This window comes from Heteronotia binoei, unplaced genomic scaffold, assembly GCF_032191835.1.
Source record: "Heteronotia binoei isolate CCM8104 ecotype False Entrance Well unplaced genomic scaffold, APGP_CSIRO_Hbin_v1 ptg000294l, whole genome shotgun sequence".
NCBI classification, from domain to species: domain Eukaryota; kingdom Metazoa; phylum Chordata; class Lepidosauria; order Squamata; family Gekkonidae; genus Heteronotia; species Heteronotia binoei.
The window spans coordinates 660,022-678,346 of record NW_026800011.1 but is presented as its reverse complement, the minus strand read 5'-3'; the positions used below and the strand labels follow the sequence as shown (position 1 = coordinate 678,346).

The 18,325-nt window shown below is 40.7% G+C and overlaps 1 protein-coding gene across 8 annotated transcripts in view; it reads left to right on the top strand.

The window, feature by feature from the left end:
* LOC132590551 (inositol polyphosphate-4-phosphatase type I A) overlaps nt 1-18,325 on the top strand; it is a 112,064-nt gene that overhangs the window by 36,997 nt on the left and 56,742 nt on the right. For all 8 annotated transcript variants that reach the window (XM_060263484.1, XM_060263479.1, XM_060263483.1 and 5 more), the window contains exons 2-4: nt 14,692-14,752; nt 16,872-17,087; nt 18,092-18,136. In XM_060263484.1, coding sequence (XP_060119467.1) covers nt 16,982-17,087; nt 18,092-18,136 — 151 coding nt within the window. In that variant the 5' untranslated portion in view covers nt 14,692-14,752; nt 16,872-16,981. The remainder of the gene's footprint in view (nt 1-14,691; nt 14,753-16,871; nt 17,088-18,091; nt 18,137-18,325) is intronic.

The following is an 18,325-nucleotide window of genomic DNA, read 5'->3' as shown; positions in this document are numbered from 1 at the left end:
GAGGGCCGGTGTACTGAAGCTCGGTCTAGACAGAACTCAGAAACTGTTTGGTTAATTATAAAGCTGCTCAGGGGCTGAGCAGTCAGCCTGTCCTGGAAGGGGTTACACTCAGTGTTCCCTCTAAACTGATTTAGCGTGAGCTAGCTCATATATTTTTAGCCTCCAGCTCACACATTTTTGTCTTAGCTTAGTTAAAATGGCCCCACAGCACAATAATTTATGCAGTAGCTCACAACGTCAATGCTAGTAGCTCACAAAATAGAATTTTTGCTCACAAGACTCTGCAGCCTAGAGGGAACACTTGCCCTGTGGAAAAAAAACACGTATATGGCTGGATTCTAGCCTACAGCTGGAAGCTCCAGTCTCCTGCGCAGCCAGTGGTGCCTTTTATCAGCTTTATTCTTTGAAAGTAGAGATCTATCCGTAGTGATTAATTCTGTGTTCAAAGTCGGGTTAGATTACTGTTGTGCCCTTTATATAGAGTGCCCAAAAACTGCCTTTGAAGAGTGTCCAAAAACTTCATGCAGTCCCAAATATGGTGACCAAGTTGCTGCTGAGGTCTAGGGTACAGGGATTGTATCTCCCATGCATTCTATGCTGAAGTCTCTGCACTATATATCTGTTTCAAGGCATTATCCAAGTGCTGGTTCTTGCATTTAAGGCCCTAAATAATTTGGGGGCAGGGTATCTGAAGGATTGCCTGTTTCCATACTGTCCATCTCACTAGTTAAGGTCTTTATCTCTCCTCCTGGTGCATCCACCCATTGAAGTGAGCCAGGGTGATTTCTAAAGATGAGGCCTTCTCTGTGGTGGAATATCCTCCCCTTGAAGCTTATGTGGTACCAACATTATTGACTTTTAAGTACCAGTGCAAAATGCTTTTCTTCACTTGGGGTTTAAAGTGAATTTTATTTGCTTGCCATCCCCCCATTTCTATGTTGTTTGTTTTTCTGTCTGTTTTTGCACTGATTTTACATAGTTGCTGTTAAAAATACCAATAATGGCTCTTACTGTTGCTCTTTTTAGTTGGTCTCCATTTATTTTGCTATTTTCGCTGCTGTTCTTTTGTTTAGAGTTATATTTTTAGTGTTTTATGTTCCTAGCAGCATCAGGGAGATTCTAGAGCAGGGGTGGCCAAATTTGCTTAATGTAAAAGCCACGTAGAATAACGTCAGATGCTTGAGAGCCGCAAGACATGAACATATGAAGCTGCCTTACACTGAATCAGACCTTTAGTCCATCAAAGTCAATATTGCCTACTCAGACTGGCAGTGGCTCTCCAGGGCCTCAAGCTGAGGTTTTTCACACCTACTTGTCTGGACCCTTTTTAGTTGGAGATGCCGGAGATTGAACCTGGAACCTTCTGCTTACCAAGCAGATGCTTTACGACTGAGCCACTGTCCCTGCCTAACAAATATTATGCACATGTATTTATTAAAACTCTTAATACTTTCTTTGCACAGAAAGATAAAATACATATGTATGAACTTTACAACACAACCATGCTAGAAGGAGACTTTAAAACACACACACGTAAGATGGGAATAATAGTCCCCATAAGACCAGGATAGGTAAAGCTTAGGGAATTGTTTTTTGGCACCAGTGGGAGAAGGAAACACACATACCATATAAATTACTGACCACAGTTTGCATAATTAAGCACCTCTCTCTGCCTTGACACTAAGGTTAGTAAATACAGCTCCTACAAGAGCTATGAAACTAAGGGGGGACCCTGAGCTGCCCTCTTTAATTTGTTCCAGCGGCTCCCTCGGCTCTTGCACCCTCTTTCCCTGCTCTCTGGGCAACTTCTGTGGTGGTGGAGAAGAGCTTGCAAGCCTACCTATTTTCCCCTCCTTCACACATTGCGGAAATAGTGATCCACCTATGGATCAGCTCTCAGAGGCTGACTGAGGTCCGAATGCTAAGTACGCCTTCATTAAGTTCCTCTTTAACCTTCAAGAGCCACACAATATTTGTGAAAGAACCAGATGTGGCTCCTGAGCCACAGTTTGGCTACTCTTGGTCTACAGAGTAGGATTTAAACCTTTTAAATAGACCTGATACAGTAGCATTAAACCTGCAAAAATATATCATGTCCACACCATAATTGAGTCTTTAGTTCTGTTTAGAAGGTATGGGGCATTTAGTGAGCTTCCACACTTCTTTGAACCCCCTTTCCTGCACATTCTCTCTTTTCTTTTTTGATTGATTTTAAGTCCTTTCCTTTGTGGACGAAGGCCCACTTTTTGGAATAGCATTCCAGCTGCATCAGAACTAATTAGGATTGTTCATAATCAGAGTCTGAAACCTGGTTTTGGAATTGGTTTGCAGGTTCTAAAAGTTTCACTTATGCTTGAGTAGTTTTAAATTGTACTCAGCTGTCAGGAAGTAGTCATGTCCTGTGTAACTGGCATCAGTTATATTTAGAGGAGAGGTTAAGCACCTCAGACTTGGTGAGTTTGGTGATCAAGTCCAAACACTGCATATGAAATGCTTGTCTGATGCTTGCAAATTGCTCGCATGTTTTTAAAGCTCTTAATGAAAGCAGTGTTGCAGGAAACACAATGATCCATTTTTTGACAAGCAATTAGTAGCATACACAGCTATTAACTAGGAAAAAATGGGGAAGTATAAGTAGTGCTGGGTACTAAGCCCCGTTTGTTAGAACTGTGCTTGTTTGTTAAAAACTCTGCCAAATGTCTTTTCTTGCGCATTTTCATGTAGTCATGCTTTGAAACCTTGAGGACTAGAATCTTGATTATTTTTAACATAGGAAAACAGAGAGGGGTTTTTTTCAAGGTTAGCTTCTAGATCATTCCCATGGATGTGCTCACATAGGACAATATAAGTTGCTCCAAAAGGGTATTTAAGCAATATTTTTAACATTGGACTAACAGGGTCTGTTCTTAATAAAAAATGTCATATTGTTTATTAGCAAAAATGCCAGCTCTTGAATTATCAAAGCATTAGTTTTGTACTGTTTTTTCTCTCCTAATAATCCTTAGGAACATTGGGTCGAGGTGCAGAATACACTGTTGTGCTGCTAATGAGAAGCATACTTCTGATGTTGAAATCTCGGGAGCCTGGGTGCCTCTAATTGGGTCTGCTATTTTTAAACTGTCTTGCAGATTTCCTTATGTGATACATTAAATTTAGGTAGTTAAGGATTGAGCCTGTAAGATGCTGATGATCTGACATCTGGTGAACAAGAAATGCTGTGGAGAATATAGGAAAGCCTTAGGCTGCTAATAGGATGCACACTTACTAGAGAGCAATTTCCATTGACCGGTATGGTACTCCGATCTGGGATTTTTTAGAAATCCTGAAATTTTTCAGGTCCTCTAGACCAGAACTGAAAATACTGGTAAAAAAAAACCAGACCAATCCTGGGCCTGGCGTGATTTCTCATGCAGCCCTGTTTAAACTGAACTGCAGGAGAAGGAAGCACAGAGCTGTGCCAGTGGAGAGCAGTTGGCTCCCCATGGGCACAGTTGATTCTGGGCAGCAGAAGAAGGGAGAGGGGTGCCGCAGGGAGCTTTCAACTCCACACCAACCCAACTGATCTTGGGCTGGTCCAGCTTAAACCAGGCTGCAAGAGAAACCAGCTACAGCCAAGGTGGCCAGAGCTCTCAACTCCCTGCCACCCCAGCTGATCCTTGGGCTGACTCCTTCAGCCTGCCCAACTAACAGCTGAGAAGTGGGAGCCTCGCTGCTGTTTTCAGATCTTCCTGACATTTCTGAATATATCTTGGGATTTCCCCCCAGTTTTCCTGAGAAAACCCAGATACATTTGGGAAGCTGAAATATACCCAAAAAATACTGATAAGGTATTTTTTTCTGGCTCAAGCAGATCCAAATGCCCACCCCAGATGCCACACATATCCCTCAGTTGTCATCCTGCCTTCACTCCCAAATTCTATTATGCTCCTATCAGCATTACCCTGAGTGTTTACACAATCATCCCTTTGAACTGACTTGTCCTGAACCAGAACTCCCCCCAGCTCTTAGAAGCCAAAGCAGCTTATGAAGCCAAAGCAGCCATTCACATCAGTGACATTTGTAATAAGCAGCAGTAAAAAGTACCAATGAAAACTGACTAATCTGCCAAACCAGTGACTAGAATTACTTCACCAGTACTCCCAGCACTTCAGCAGTTCCAAAGCATCAGTTACCAAACATCAGTGAAATGATGAAAGCTGAGAACAGAGCTACAGAGAAGATGGCAAAGTGCATGCCTCCTGGCCTGACAGCAACTGCTTGCTGATAATGAAGATGAGTAGTTGCAGGATTGCTTCTGATTAATGGGTTGCAAGCATGACCCTTAGGCACTAGTCCAGCCTCAAGATTACATCAGCATGTATCAATGTATGCATAGTGGTGGGCTCAATGCTAGGACCTGGAGCCAGCCTTCCTGCTGTGGCCAAGCTGAGTGACAGAAACACAAACTCAGTGGGCTACTGGGGGCCTATTATGGATGAGAGCAGAAGGGGATGACGTTTATTGAGATTGATTGGTGTTGGCAATGACAGTGAGGCTGGAAAAACCTTGCTCTGCTAGGTAGACATGATTTTCGCAGCCAGGGGAGAAAATATGGGATCTCTTTGATGTACTGGCACCTTTTTGCTGGCTTATTGAGGCTCAGGCTGCTGAATTCAAGACACAGAGTTTTTTACACATGTGGGAGGGAGACTTTTTTACACATGTGGGAGGGAGAACTGAAAAGGCGCTATTCTCTGTGTGTGTGTGTGATTGGGTGGGGGGGAGCATGACCATGCAGAGGACATTGTTTTCATACATCTGTTTGAATCTTCCATGGGGAAGAGATATCAGATGGTTCAGGAATGGTAAGTTACAAGTGAGGGTAGTAATCTTTCTCTGTTTCATTTCTTTTATTAGTCTGTGCTGTAGTTCTATAGCCTGTATACTTTCTAGATTTATACCAGTAGAATAAAGTTTGTCTTTAAGAGATAAGCAAATTGCCGTGATTGCTACCTGTATGCCTCACTATGGTTAATGTTACCGAAACAGCTCCTCCTGGTGTGATGCTCCTGGCACCAGCAGCTGGTGTGATGCTCTTCTTGGCATCAAACTGGTGAAGGGGCAAAGGTGAGATGGAGGTGGTAGCTACCAAAGGGAAAGGTCCCAAAACTCTCTCTATCTCTCGAGAGAGAGTTAAGGTACAGCGAGGGATCGCTATAGTTTTGGGCACCACAATTTAAGAAGTATATAGACAAGCTGGAATGTGTCCAGAGGAGGGCAGTGAAGATGGCTTTTCTGTTTGTTTATATTTTTGTTAGGACATGTGACATGATCTTCATGTTTTGAGAAGGTTCTGTTCCTTCCCTAAGAAACCAGCTGGAAAGGTCTACAAATGCTTTCCTAACCATGCAGAGTTACACCCTTCTAAGTCCATTAAAGTTAATGTACTTAGAAGTGTTGAACTCTGTATAAGATTGCATTGTAATTGCAGTGTGGGTTTGTCTGCTGTAGGAGGTCTCTTGGGGAGTTTTTTGCTTCTGCATACTAACAAAATTGCTCCTCGGGAAATGGAGATGACTGTTATTTCTTTCCAGAATAATAAGCACAGCATCATGTTCCTTGTTGACTGACAAACTGCTCTTCTGTTTTTTAAAATTACTTTTGTTTCTGCTCACATTCATTAATTTGATCAAATATTAATCAGCCCATGGAAACAGCTCCGAGTATCAGCAAACAATGGTTGAAATCCAGATTGCTTGCTTTGATCTGCTGGGACCAGAGTGGCTTTCAAGTGCAATTCTGGTGGTTTGCTTTCAATCATATTTTATATAAATTATCGCACTTATCTTTTCAGGTTTATATAAAACTGAGTTGAACCTGAAAACCCTACTAGAGCAGAAGGTAAATTAAGGCAATATGGCCAAAGCCGTGTTTCTGTTCTGTAATTTCATAATTACATAGCGGAAGTGCAGCTTATTATTCACTTGAGAATTTCATTTCTCATTGAAAACAACCAGTGGAAGAACATTAAAACTGCAGCTGTCCAGTGTTGTCTTACCCTGAGACCAGGTCATGGTAATTAGGCAACCACAGCTTTCTCTTCCCATTTGGTTCCCTTGGTCTTAAAATTCTGATGTGGACTGAAAACACTGAAAGTATGAGGAAATGTGGCTATTGTGGAATGAAGGATTTTTTAAAAGTATGTATTTTGCCATTTTTTCTCAGATACTACTTTGCTGCCATGTGAATACCACCAGTGCATTGTTCTTTCCTGATAAAAATAAGGGATTCTTTAAACGGAAAATTTGAGTTTGTGTGTGTGTATGTTTTAACAGCCACTTCTGACTTATGGTGACTCTATGAATTCATGTCCTCCAAAATGTCTTATTGTTAGCAACCTTGTTCAGATCTTGCAAACTGTAAGACATGGCTTCTTTTATTGAGTCAATTCATCTCATGTTGAGTTCTCCCTCTTTTCCTACTGCCTTCAGCTTTTCCTAGCATTATTCTCTTTTCCAATGACTCCTGCCTTCTCTTAATGTGACCAAAGTACAATAAATAGCCTCAGTGTCTTCATTTTAGCTTCTAGGAAGAATTCAGGTGTGATTTGATTTAGAACCCACTTATTTGTCTTTTTGGTGGTCCGCGGTGTCTGTAAAAATCTCCTCCACCACCACATTTCAAAGAAATCCACTTTCTTCTTGTCAGCCTTCTTCATTGTCTAACTTTCTCATGCAAATATAGTTATGTAGTAATGGGTAATACTGTGGTATGAATCATCTTGATCTTGGTCCCCAGTGACATACAGTATATACTTACCCTTATGACTCTTTTCTGGCTCCTTTGTGGCTGCCCTTCCATTCTCAGTTTCTTCTTATTTCTTGGGTGCAGTTTCACTGTTGTTGTTGATGGAACCGAGGAATAGAAAACCTTGAACAGTTTTGATGTCTTCATTGTCATCCTTAAAGCTGTGTAATTCCCCAGTAGACATTACTTTTGTCTTCTTGATGTTCAGCTATAATTCTACTTTGGCACTTTCTTCATCAGTAATTGGTTCAAGTCTTTACTGTTTTCTACCAGTAATGTGGTATCATATGCATATCTCAAATTGTTAACTTTTCCCACCAGCAGTAGATTTTCTGGGCTTATGGCCATGATCTTGGCATTGTGAGACCTGACATTTCGCCAGCAACTGTGACTGGCATCCTCAGAGGTATAACCCAGAGAACTGGAATTCTCTCAGGTGAGAGAATTTTCATTACACCATCATCTCAATCTAATCCAGTTTTCGTTATTATATGTTCTTCATATCAGTTGAAGCCACAGAGAGATAAACTACCTCTTTGCCAGACACCTTTGCCAATTGGAAACCATTCTGTTTCTCCATATTGTTGTAACAGTAAACCTTTTATCCAAAGCACAAGTTGCACATCAAACAGATATTGCTGGACACCCATTTATTAAAAAGCAACCATAGCTTTTCATGATCCACACAGTCAAAAGCTTTGCTGTAATCTATGAAACACAAAATGATTTTCTTCTGAAATTCTTTTATATGCTCCAGTAACCAATGTAAATTTGCTTGGGTTCTTAGAGGTCTAATAATAGCCCTAGGGAAGAAAGGATATACAAAAGGGATTAAGGGCTTGCAAAATTCCCAGCTCTTGTAGAATGTAAGGCTTACATCTCTTTAACAATGTCATCCTAAACAGACTCCCACTCAATGAGGCTTACTCCCAGGAAAGTGTTTGTAGGACTGCACTGTAGCAAAATAAAGAACTAAATCCATCTAGCTGTGATGTACAAATTGGTACAGCAGTGTTTCTTTAAGGTCTAAAGCTCTTTCGGCATTATTGTTAGAGTAGAGAGGGTTCAGCACACATCACTGAAAAGAAGAGACCCCAGTACATTTTTTAAATTCAAACAATTCAGATATTTAAAAATAGACTCTCCTGAAAGAACTATTGCTGATTAGAACACAAGGAGAGGTCCTAATATTTCTCCTTTAGCAAGCCATCTGAAGCTACTCAATTCTGCTTCCTGTTGACAAGATGAATGTATAGAGTACTGCAGAACTAATACGGTATGTGCCATCTTTTTTGGAAATTCTGCGCCAATCTGTACATTATCACAGAAATCCACAAAGTGGAAAGGGGCCAGGGCTGGATGCATTAACTCTCTGGGTTTCCTTGTTGGCACAGTGTATTGCCCCAGTTGGGGGGCTCCCTACAGTGACCTTGATATAGCCAACCTCCTGTATCACATTGCTAGAAGAGAATCTACAGTTTTAAACAAAGAGAAGAGGAATAGTTTAAAGCAGGGGTGTCGGAACTCATTTGTTATGAGGGTCAGATCTGACATAAATGAGACCTTGTTGGGCCGGGCCATGTTGGGTTGGGCCAGGTCATGTCGGCCCAGGCCATGTGTGTACCTTATTTAAGATAATGTAGCAGAGATAGAAGCTTTATAAAGAACACAAACATAATTACACACACACACACATTTATTAAAAACCCAACAACCTTAAAACATGTTTAAAACGTTAGCACGCATTGATCTTAAAGGTACTTTCTTTGCATTTCTCCCATGGGATCCAAGAAACTGGGCAAAAGAAGCTGTGACTCTTTCCTTCCTTCCCCAGGGGATGGGGGAGGAAGAGCCTCAGTCAATAGAAGGGAGAGAGGCTTGGCTCAGTAGCTCTTCTGTGCAATTGAGAGACTCTGAAAAAACAAGCTCTACCTTCCTCCCTTTCTTCCCAAGGGAGGAGCCTCAGCCAAGGGAGAAAATAGAGGTTTTGCTCTGAGGTTCATGTGCAACTGAGCAAGCCTTGCAAAGCAAGCTGTTATGTAGAAGGAAGCAAGAGATAGGGAGAAGGAAGCAGATGACAGCCAGTTGCTTAGGGCCTGATAGGAGTCCTCTGGGGGCCTGATTTGGCCCCTGGGCCACATGTTTGATGCCCCGGCTTAAAGTTTTAAAGTCTTAAAGGTATTTTAATAAATATGATTCACATTGTGAACTTTTTTTTCATATTAACTGAAAGTTTCTGGATTAGTTGCTGCTAAATTGTCTGCTGGTTCTTTCAAATATAGCTTAATTCCCTGGTTGTACTGGTGGTGTTGATGCTGTAAATGTGTGGCAAGATCCTGCCTTGTTCTTGAAGCAGCTGAATGAATACATGCATTTCATGGCTCTCATCCATCTAAATGTTGCACTGATTCACACATTACAAAGCCCTCTTGGCTTCTATAAGGACAGATGATCTGGCTGGGAGTTCCCCCAGTGGTGTATGATTCAGATTTGGACTGTAATTTGCAGGGAGAGGGAGCTCTAACCTTCCCTTGCCATTTTTCTGTCCCAGGGAGCAGCTATTTGCCCCATTGGGAGGAGTAGCCATCAGCACGTGTACATTTCCTTTGTGAGGCAAACACTGGTTCACTTGGGACATTTCAGGTTGTGAAAAGGGCAGGGGAGGGAAGGCTAGAACCTCTTCTCCCCATGCAGATACTGATCCAAACTTAATTAAATTCTAAGCAACTGATCAAAAGACCTTGTATTAGCTTGTGAAGTCCAAATAATGGTTTTTGCAGTGGTTCAAGGGAGAGAGAAAAGAGGTGTTTTGGAGGTGGTGACTTAACATCTGGTGAATGGAGTAGGCTGGGGAATGAGAAGGCTGTTTTTGAAGTGTTCTGCAGGAGAGAGCTGCTTCCATTGTTGATAAACTTTCTGAAAAGGCAGACCTTGTTCGGTAGATTGAAGGACAAGCATACAGACAACGGGCAAAGCAGTATATTTAGAGACAAGCAGAATTATTCTCCCCCTCCAGGAAAAAACCCACAAAGGCTAAAAATATCTTGACAGTTTGTATGAAAAGCCATAATTCGGATAATATGTCCTGAGCCCTAAAAGGAATGAAGAAGGAAACATGGATATGAAAATTTGAAGTCCAGCAGTATGTTCTGTTCATAATTCTAATTAAATACGTTTGCAGAACATTTTCATTCTGTAAATTCTGATGCAAAGTCACATTACAATTTAGCAGTATTACTCTTATAATCTCTTATACAACTTTAGAAACTGTGTAGGAGATTATTACATTAAACAAAATATAGCAAACAAAACATGTTAGATGAGAAGGCTGAAATGAAACTACTGTTGATACCTTAACTCTGCCTGCTGGTGTGCAAGATACCTCACTACAACAAACATTACCAGTCTTAATAAAATCCATTTGACTTCCCAGAAAATTATTACATATGTTTGTTCAGAGTAGGATTCCTGCTTTCCTCTCAAATGTTCTTTTTAGGTAAATTGCTGGTAATCTGAATTCTACCAGCGCTTTGTTTTCGTATTGAATATTAACAAAGACACACGGAGAGAAGCAAGCTGAATGTTGTATCAAAGAATAAGTCTTGTTTAAATGTCTTTACTTTCTTATATGTTTCTTAAGAAAAGATGTTTTTGTTTAAAAACAAACGGTTCAGAGAATTTATCTTCATAATAATTGGTTTAAATCGCAATTCATCTGGGATTTTAAAAACTTATATATTCAGAATTTCTAGAAGAATGAAAACATCTTGCTTGCCAGAGTGGCATTTTCTTCATTTTGCATGACTCTACAGACTGGGAATTCATTCTGTTGCTTTCACTGGTGTAAGCAAGGCAGTTTATCCTGAAGAACTTTGAATTTAATAGCATTAATTAGAGTGGTAATTCACAACTTGTGTGCTAGAGCACATTCAGTTGGGTCCTCTGGGAACTACAGGGACTCTGAAAAAAGAGCCTCCTATACCCAGACACAAGAGGGAGCTGCTCAGTGTTTGTCCTGCAGGACTTGCTTTTGCCTTCTTGCAGTAAACATTCTCTTAAGTTGGGTGATTCTGCTCATTTTGTGCTGGATGTAATTGGCTAGATTCCCTACTCATTTGCATTTCACAGCTGCAACTCTCAGAAGCTGCCTGTTGCATTTCTGCATAAGCTTTGGGCTTGTTTCTTCAGATTGTCTGAAGCAGGGGTGGCCAAACTGTGGCTCAGGAGCCACATGTGGCTCTTTAACACATGTTGTGTGCCTCTTGAAATCCCCACCACCCCATCAGCCAGCTTGGAGAAGGCATTTCTCTCTTTAAATCATTTCTCCAAGCCAAGCCAGCTGGCAGCTTGGAGAATGCATTTAAGGTTAAATTTGTTTTCTTTCTACCTCTACCTCACCCCCCCCATCTATTTGCTTCCCTCTCTCCCTCTTTGCAGCTCTCAAACATTTGATGTTCATGTCTTGCGGCTCTCAAACATCTGACATTCATGTCTTGTGGCTCTCAGACATCTGGCATTCATGTCTTGTGGCTCTCAGACATCTGGCATTCATGTCTTGTGGCTCTCAGACATCTGGCATTCATGTCTTGTGGCTCTCAGACATCTGGCATTCATGTCTTGCAGCTCTTACATTAAGCAAGTTTGGCCACCCAGGTCTGGAGGCATGCTTAGAACAGCTGTGTTGGCAGAAGCACTGAGTGTGTATTATTCTGAGGACAGATGGGTCTTGCATTCAATGAGTAAAAATGAAATGTGCCTCTGGAGATGAAGTGTGCCTCACTTGTCTGAAATTTGGAAAGCACTGATGTAATATCAATCCTGAAAGAATTCTGCATTGCTGTTGGTTTTATTATGCTAAATCTTGGTAGGAACTGTACACTTTGTAGCTTTCTCTCTTTCTTTAAACATACCCTTTTCAAAACTGGAAAGTATATTTAAATTAAAAGTGTTCTATATGAAATGTTTTCCCCCAGTGGGTCAGTAATTCATATTGCAGAATAACAGCACAGAAATCAGTGGTCCTTAAATGTAGCAGGAGCACCATGGAAATTGCAGTACCAGGGTGTTCAGGACTCCGCAGCCACATGGTGGGGTGGCTTAGGGGCATCTGTCTCAGGTGAAGACACACAGAGTTAGCCCCACTCACACAGTCGCAGTCCTCTAAGGTTTCTAAATGTTGCTGCAGCACCATAAGATGAAATGCATTTATAGAAAATGTGCCCACTGTGTCTGCTATGTATTATCCCTTTGCAAAGACCTATTACTAACATGGTAGTAATGGGCAAACTTAATGGGGTATTAAAAATATATATCCTAGGGTGAATATCTGCAATCTTTTAAATGAAAATGATGGCAGACCTGAGGAAATTTTTTCAGGGTTTTTTTTTAACAGTTGAGGGGATACAATTTAAAAACATGAAAGCTGAAAACTTTGATACATTTTGTTCTTTTTAAAAAAAAATTTGCATACTGAATACTACAGAAGGGCACCACTGAATTCAAGCTTTCATGGTCTGATTGAAATTTCAAGCTGTAACCTCTTTTTTGAGTCTCCAGGGAAAGGAATAAATTCTCAGTATCAGGTGACAGGAGGAGCCCTGTGGCACAGAGTGGTAAGCTGCAATACTGCAGTCCAAGCTCTGCTCACAACCTGAGTTCGATCCCATTGGAAGCTGGGTTCAAGTAGCCAGCTCAAAGTTGACTCAGCCTTTCACCCTTCCAAGGTTGGTAAAATGAGTACCCAGCTTGCTCAAGGAAAAGTGTAGATGACTGGGGAAGGCAATGGCAAAGCACCCTGTAAAAAGTCTGCCGTAAAAACGTCATGATGCGACATCACTCCAGAATTGGAAACAACTGGTGCTTGCACAGGAGACTACCTTTATCTTTATCAGGTGACAGAACCAAGAAAATTAGCCACTTGGTTTTGGACTTCCTTGCTATTTTCTCTCTATGTACATCAGGCTCTGCCTTCAGCAGACAGATAGTATCCATACATTCACCAGGCTGTACACGTTGACCATGAGGCACCAGGCTTTAGCTCCCAGGTTTTGCTGTCTATATCTGAGCTTCAGGGAGCTGACAGTCCTAGCACAGAACACCTTAAATATGGCGGCCTCTTGGGGTGAAATTCACCCAGCAGGTCCTTTCAGCAGGTCTTTAGGAGAGGTGATGTGCTACTTCAAGTCCACTGGACTAACTCTAAGAGCATTTTGAAATTGACCTGGAAATTATCTGGTAACCAGTGGTTTGAGGTTAGCCACTGAGAGCAAGAATTATTCTATCTTGCAGTCTTCTTGTGAGTCGACACCTATGTTTTCCTAACATTATGCATGAATGTGTCAAGGGTTAGGTTCTAGTTCCTGAATCCTGTTACTCTTGAGACTGATACAAGGTTTGACAGAAGTGTACCGGGATAATTCAAGCCGTGATGTGTTCTTCCAAAGGATGGTACATAAATTTCTGTTTAATGTTCTCTTTAGTCTCATAATGAATACTGGTTCTTTTTTGTAGGCGTGCCTACTGCAGATGAATTGAGTTTGAATTAAAGTAATTAGAACATTGGGGTTGGGAGAAAATTAGGTTCATTAGGATCAGAATAAAGAGCAAATTAAAGAAAGCAAATTATACTTTTGCTGTGAATATCCTGTATCATTGGCCAACATCCAGTTTTCAGTAACATGTTTTCATATATCATTCTGATAAATATGAAATAGTTTTCTTCCAAGACCTGGTTTCTTAAAAATTTAAATTAGTTTCTGAGAGGAGTTGAAAAAACATATCTCTGAGAAAAATCTCTTTAGTATGTCTTATGGAATTATTAGGGAGGAAAATGTATAAGCTGGGGCATTTGTGTAGTACTTCTAGCATTTCTCCTCTGTTTAAGACTGTAATTTTGTTCAAGTAGGTGAAATAGCTTAAAAATGGTGTGTAAAATGCCTGCTGTTTGTAAACACATTTCAGCATAGTGTAGGCTTGCTGGAGATTTGGGCAGGGGGTGGAGCTAGGAGAGGGCAGGGTTTAAGGACCTCAGTGGGGGTATTTGCCATAGAGACCATTCTTCAAAGCAGCCATTTTCTCCATGGAAAATGATCTCTGTCATCTGGACAGTTGTAATTCTAGAAATCTCCAGGACTCACTTGAAAGTTAGAAAAACTAGCATGGTGTGGAATGAGAAGGCTCACCACAAGATTCAAATGGCTGCTTTTACATAAATGCAAAATCAAACCTTTCAGAAGGCATATTGAGAGAGCTCGTTTGCACTTTACATAGCTCATAATATTCCCAGGATAACTGTTGGTCCAGCAGGGGTAAAAATGTATGTGGTTTGAAGCATTCAGGGGCAATTGTCCTCCTTGGAGCCACTTTCCTGATTTGTAGTTCCACTTTACTGCAGTATATGTTTCTTGCATTTACCCAGAAACTACCAATTGGACAACAGAGACTTGCCCAGTGCCCTTGCTTGCCCAAATGCTTATTATTCCAGTATCAGAAGTCTAAATAATTATAGAGATTTTAATTTAAGATCAATCACAAACTGTTGCCTTATTTTTATCTGGGTTTATCGGGGGGGGGGGGGGGTTGGTCCACTCTCACTGCCCTCCAAGGCTGAATCGATACAAGTCCTATTTTGATAAAATCTTCTTTGTGTTTTACTTAGACTGCTTCTATAACTGTTCTCTGCCCTTTCTATAGTAGAGTGGCAGATTAGTTTGACAGGTTTCTAAATATAATCTTGCTAAAACCTACAGAAACTTTATTGTACCCCTGAGGCTGTCACCATAGTTGAACATAATTGCAGCTCACAGGGCGTGAGACGTGGTTAGGAGACAGAAGAGAAGCAGGTGTTTAAAATCAGTGTCTGTTTCAGATGCTTTAACTAAATGATTGTATCTTTTTTTTTTTTAGATGGGAAAATAAATCCGGCTTTAAGAAATGTCACATCACATCCAAAAGGATAACAACCCTTGTAAGTATAAAGATGTTCAGTGTAAACAGCTACGCAGTTAATGGAAATTTTACCGCCAAATGCAGCTTGCTTTGCAAATTGAAATTACATGGAGTTTGGCTGGAGTAAAAAATGTGTGGCTCTGGAAAATGATCTCACAGATCAGTGAGATAATTGGCATAAGTTGGTTCTGGGGTTCAGTTTCTGGCATCTTCTCGAGAACTAGGAAAAGCCTCTGCCTGAGGTCTTGGTCTGCAACATAAGATCCTGCTGGGTCAAACTAGTGGTTCATCTAGTCCAACATCTTGTTCTCACAGTGGCCAATGAGTTACTCTAGAGGGCTAAACAAACAGGATATAGAGCCTGAGGCTCCTCCCTGCTGCTGCCAAATGCACCTTAATTCAGAAGTTTGCTGCCTCTACAGATGGAGGTCTCCTACAGCAACATGGTTCATGTGGTTGCTGGATCTGTCCTTCATGAATTTGTCTAATTTTTAATTATTTTATTGTATCCTATTTTAACATCATGTATTTTAACTGTTGTTGGCCGCCCTGAGCCCGATAGCGGAGGACAGAATATAAATATAATTTGGTGTAGTGGTTAAGTGTGCGGACTCTTATCTGGGAGAACTGGGTTTGATTCTCCACTCCTTCATTTGCAGCTGCTGGAATGGCCTTAGGTTAGCCATAGTTATTGCAGGAGTTGTCCTTGAAAGGGCAACTGCTGTGAGAGCCCTCTCAGCCCCACCCACCTCACAGGGTGTCCGTTGTGGGGGAGAGAAGATATAGGAGATTGTAAGCAGCTCTGAGTTTCTGATTCAGAGAGAAGCGCAGGGTATAAATCTACAGTCGTCGTCGTCTTCTAAATAAAAAAATAAATAAAGGTAAAGTGTGCCGTTGAATCACAACTGATTCCAGCGACCCCACAAAGGTTCACCTCATGGGAGTTTTCAAGGCAAGGGATGAACAGAGATGGTTTATCATTTCCCTTTGCATAACAGCCCCTGTCAGCCTTTCCTCATAGGAAAGGCGCTCCAAACCCTTAATTATTTTGGTTGTCCTCCTTTGTACTTTTCCCAGCTTTGCAGTGTCGTTTTTGAGTTATGACTACCAGAATTGAACACAGTATTCCAAATGAAGCTGTATCATAGCTTTATATAATAAGGGTGTTACAGTTCTGGCTGTTTTGATTCCAGTCTCTTTCGTAATAATTCCTACCATGGAGTTTGCCTTTTTTACTGCTGTGGTGCACTGGTAGTAACAAATCTCTTCAGAAAAATTCTCACAATTCGAATTATGTTGTGATATTATGAACTGTGAGAACTTTTCTGAAGTTATTTGTTACTAAAAACAATAAGAGAGACAAATTGTATGATATAAACATTTAATCTTTATTGCATATTGTAAAAAAATCATAAGGTTTTACATAAATATTTGTTGGTTTTAGGAAAAATCTTTTAATCACAGTCTTTTATATAACTGTGATTATTCTTGTAACTTTTTGGCTTCGTGCATTACGTGGATCCAACCAGGTCTGAAACCTCACAGCATTTTCAGATGACTTTAAAATGGCAGAGGTGACTTTGTGGCAACTTCAAAGATGCTGTTATGATTTAGTTTGACCCTTTGAGTGGCCAACAACAGACAAGACGGTCTAACAGCATAAAAAAACTTTTTATCTTTTCTCATTGATGTAGAGGGGAACTGACTTGTCTTGTATGTTGATAGTTTTTTACTGGGACGTAAGTATCCTTTGAAACTAATGTCCTGTTGGTAGGTATTTTTCTCTTAGCTCTGTCGTTTAAAATCTTTTCAAACTTCCCAGTAGTAAAATGAACACTTAAAATGCAGATGGGTTGAAACCTAATTCAGAGAAAGCTAGTGTGGTGTACTGGTTAGGAGTGTCAGCCAGTATCTGGGAGACCCAGGTTTGAATCTTTATTTGTGACATGGAAGTTCACTGAGTGACTGTGCCAGTCATGATCTCTCAGCCTAACTTGTCTCACAGGGTTATTGTAAAGATAAAGGGGAGAGGAGAAGAATGCTGTAAACTGCTTTGAGGGGGTACAAATGAATTAATTAGTGGGGGTACGAATGAATTAAATAAATAAATAAATAAAATTATGGGTTTTTTTCTTTAGCATGCTGATATATTAAGGGCTGCAAGCAAAGACACTCCTCTGTGCTGTGATGCTTCGCCAGGACATTGCTGTGATCAACCTGTGAGAAGAGGCACCTTCTCCATGACAACATGTCAGCAAAAGAACAGAGCCCCCGTCATGGTGCAAAATCCCGTAGTGTGCAGCGGGCCTCGACAATTGATGTTACCTCTGACATGCTTGCTTTGTCTTTGGCCGGTAAGCATATCTTCTCTATCAGGGCCCTCATATTTATATTTAATTCTTTGTGTGTTGAAATTCCAGTCTTTTAGATACAACTTTCCCCGTAAGACTGGTGATGTGGCTATGTATTGGAAGCATAAAGCATTTTTTCCCGTCTGAGCCCTAAGGAGCAACTAAGATGATAGGGCAATGTGGGAAAAGCACTTGAGGGCAGGACAAACAGCAGCAACTTTTGTTAAACCTCTCCATGTGTTTCCTTAAGACAGGGGTAGCCAAACTATGGCTTGGGAGCCACATGTGGCTCTTTCACACATATTGTATGGCATTTCTCTCTTTAAATCACTTCTCCAAACAAGCCAACCAGTAGCTTGGACAATACATTCAAAATTAAAGTTGTTTTCTTTCCACTTCTCCCTCCATCCCCCCATCTATTTGCTATTGTTGTTAGCCGCCCTGAGCCGCTTATGCGGGGAGGGCGGGATACAAATAAAATTATTATTATTATTATTAATTCCTTGCAGCTCTGAAACATCTGATGTCCATGACTTGTGGCTCTCAAACTTCTGATGTTTATTCTATGTGGCTCTTTCATTAGGCAAGTTTGGCCACTCCCGCCTTAAGACTTTTTACTGAAGAATAGAGTATCAAAGTTGTAGGTTTTAAATATTGCCTTTTAATTTAAACAGATTATTTTATGCAGATTCCGTGCTTGCACACAGTCAGTGGGATTTTTGACCTCCCTCTGCTTTGAACATTAAATTGCCTCTGGCACTTTTCAAAAGCAGTCCAGACTTCTACATCCCAAATAGTAAGCCCATGTCTCTTTTCAAAGTCCTAACTACTATACAGAACAAGTTGCATGGGAGTGCTTCTAATTGTATATTTTTGCATGCATTTAAAACAAATAGAGTCATTTGAATTTTCCAAAAAGGGGTATGGAAAAGAAACATCGCTCTTTCAAATGACAGCTTAGTTCGGTTTTAATAAAAGCAATGTGACTTGATTTCTGTGCTTTGTAGGAAATATTCAAGATCCAGATGAGCCAATTTTAGAATTTAGTTTAGGTAAGTGTTGTAGCTTTTGTTCTTAATTCCTGTTTAATGTATTGATTATTTTTATATGGTCATTGTACATAAATAGTTCTTTCTTAAACATGATAGTCTAGTTTGTTTCCCACAAACTAGGATCACTTGGCACGCTATGGTTAATGCTGTAACAGATGAACCGTTGTCTGATTCAGCAGGTGCATTTTA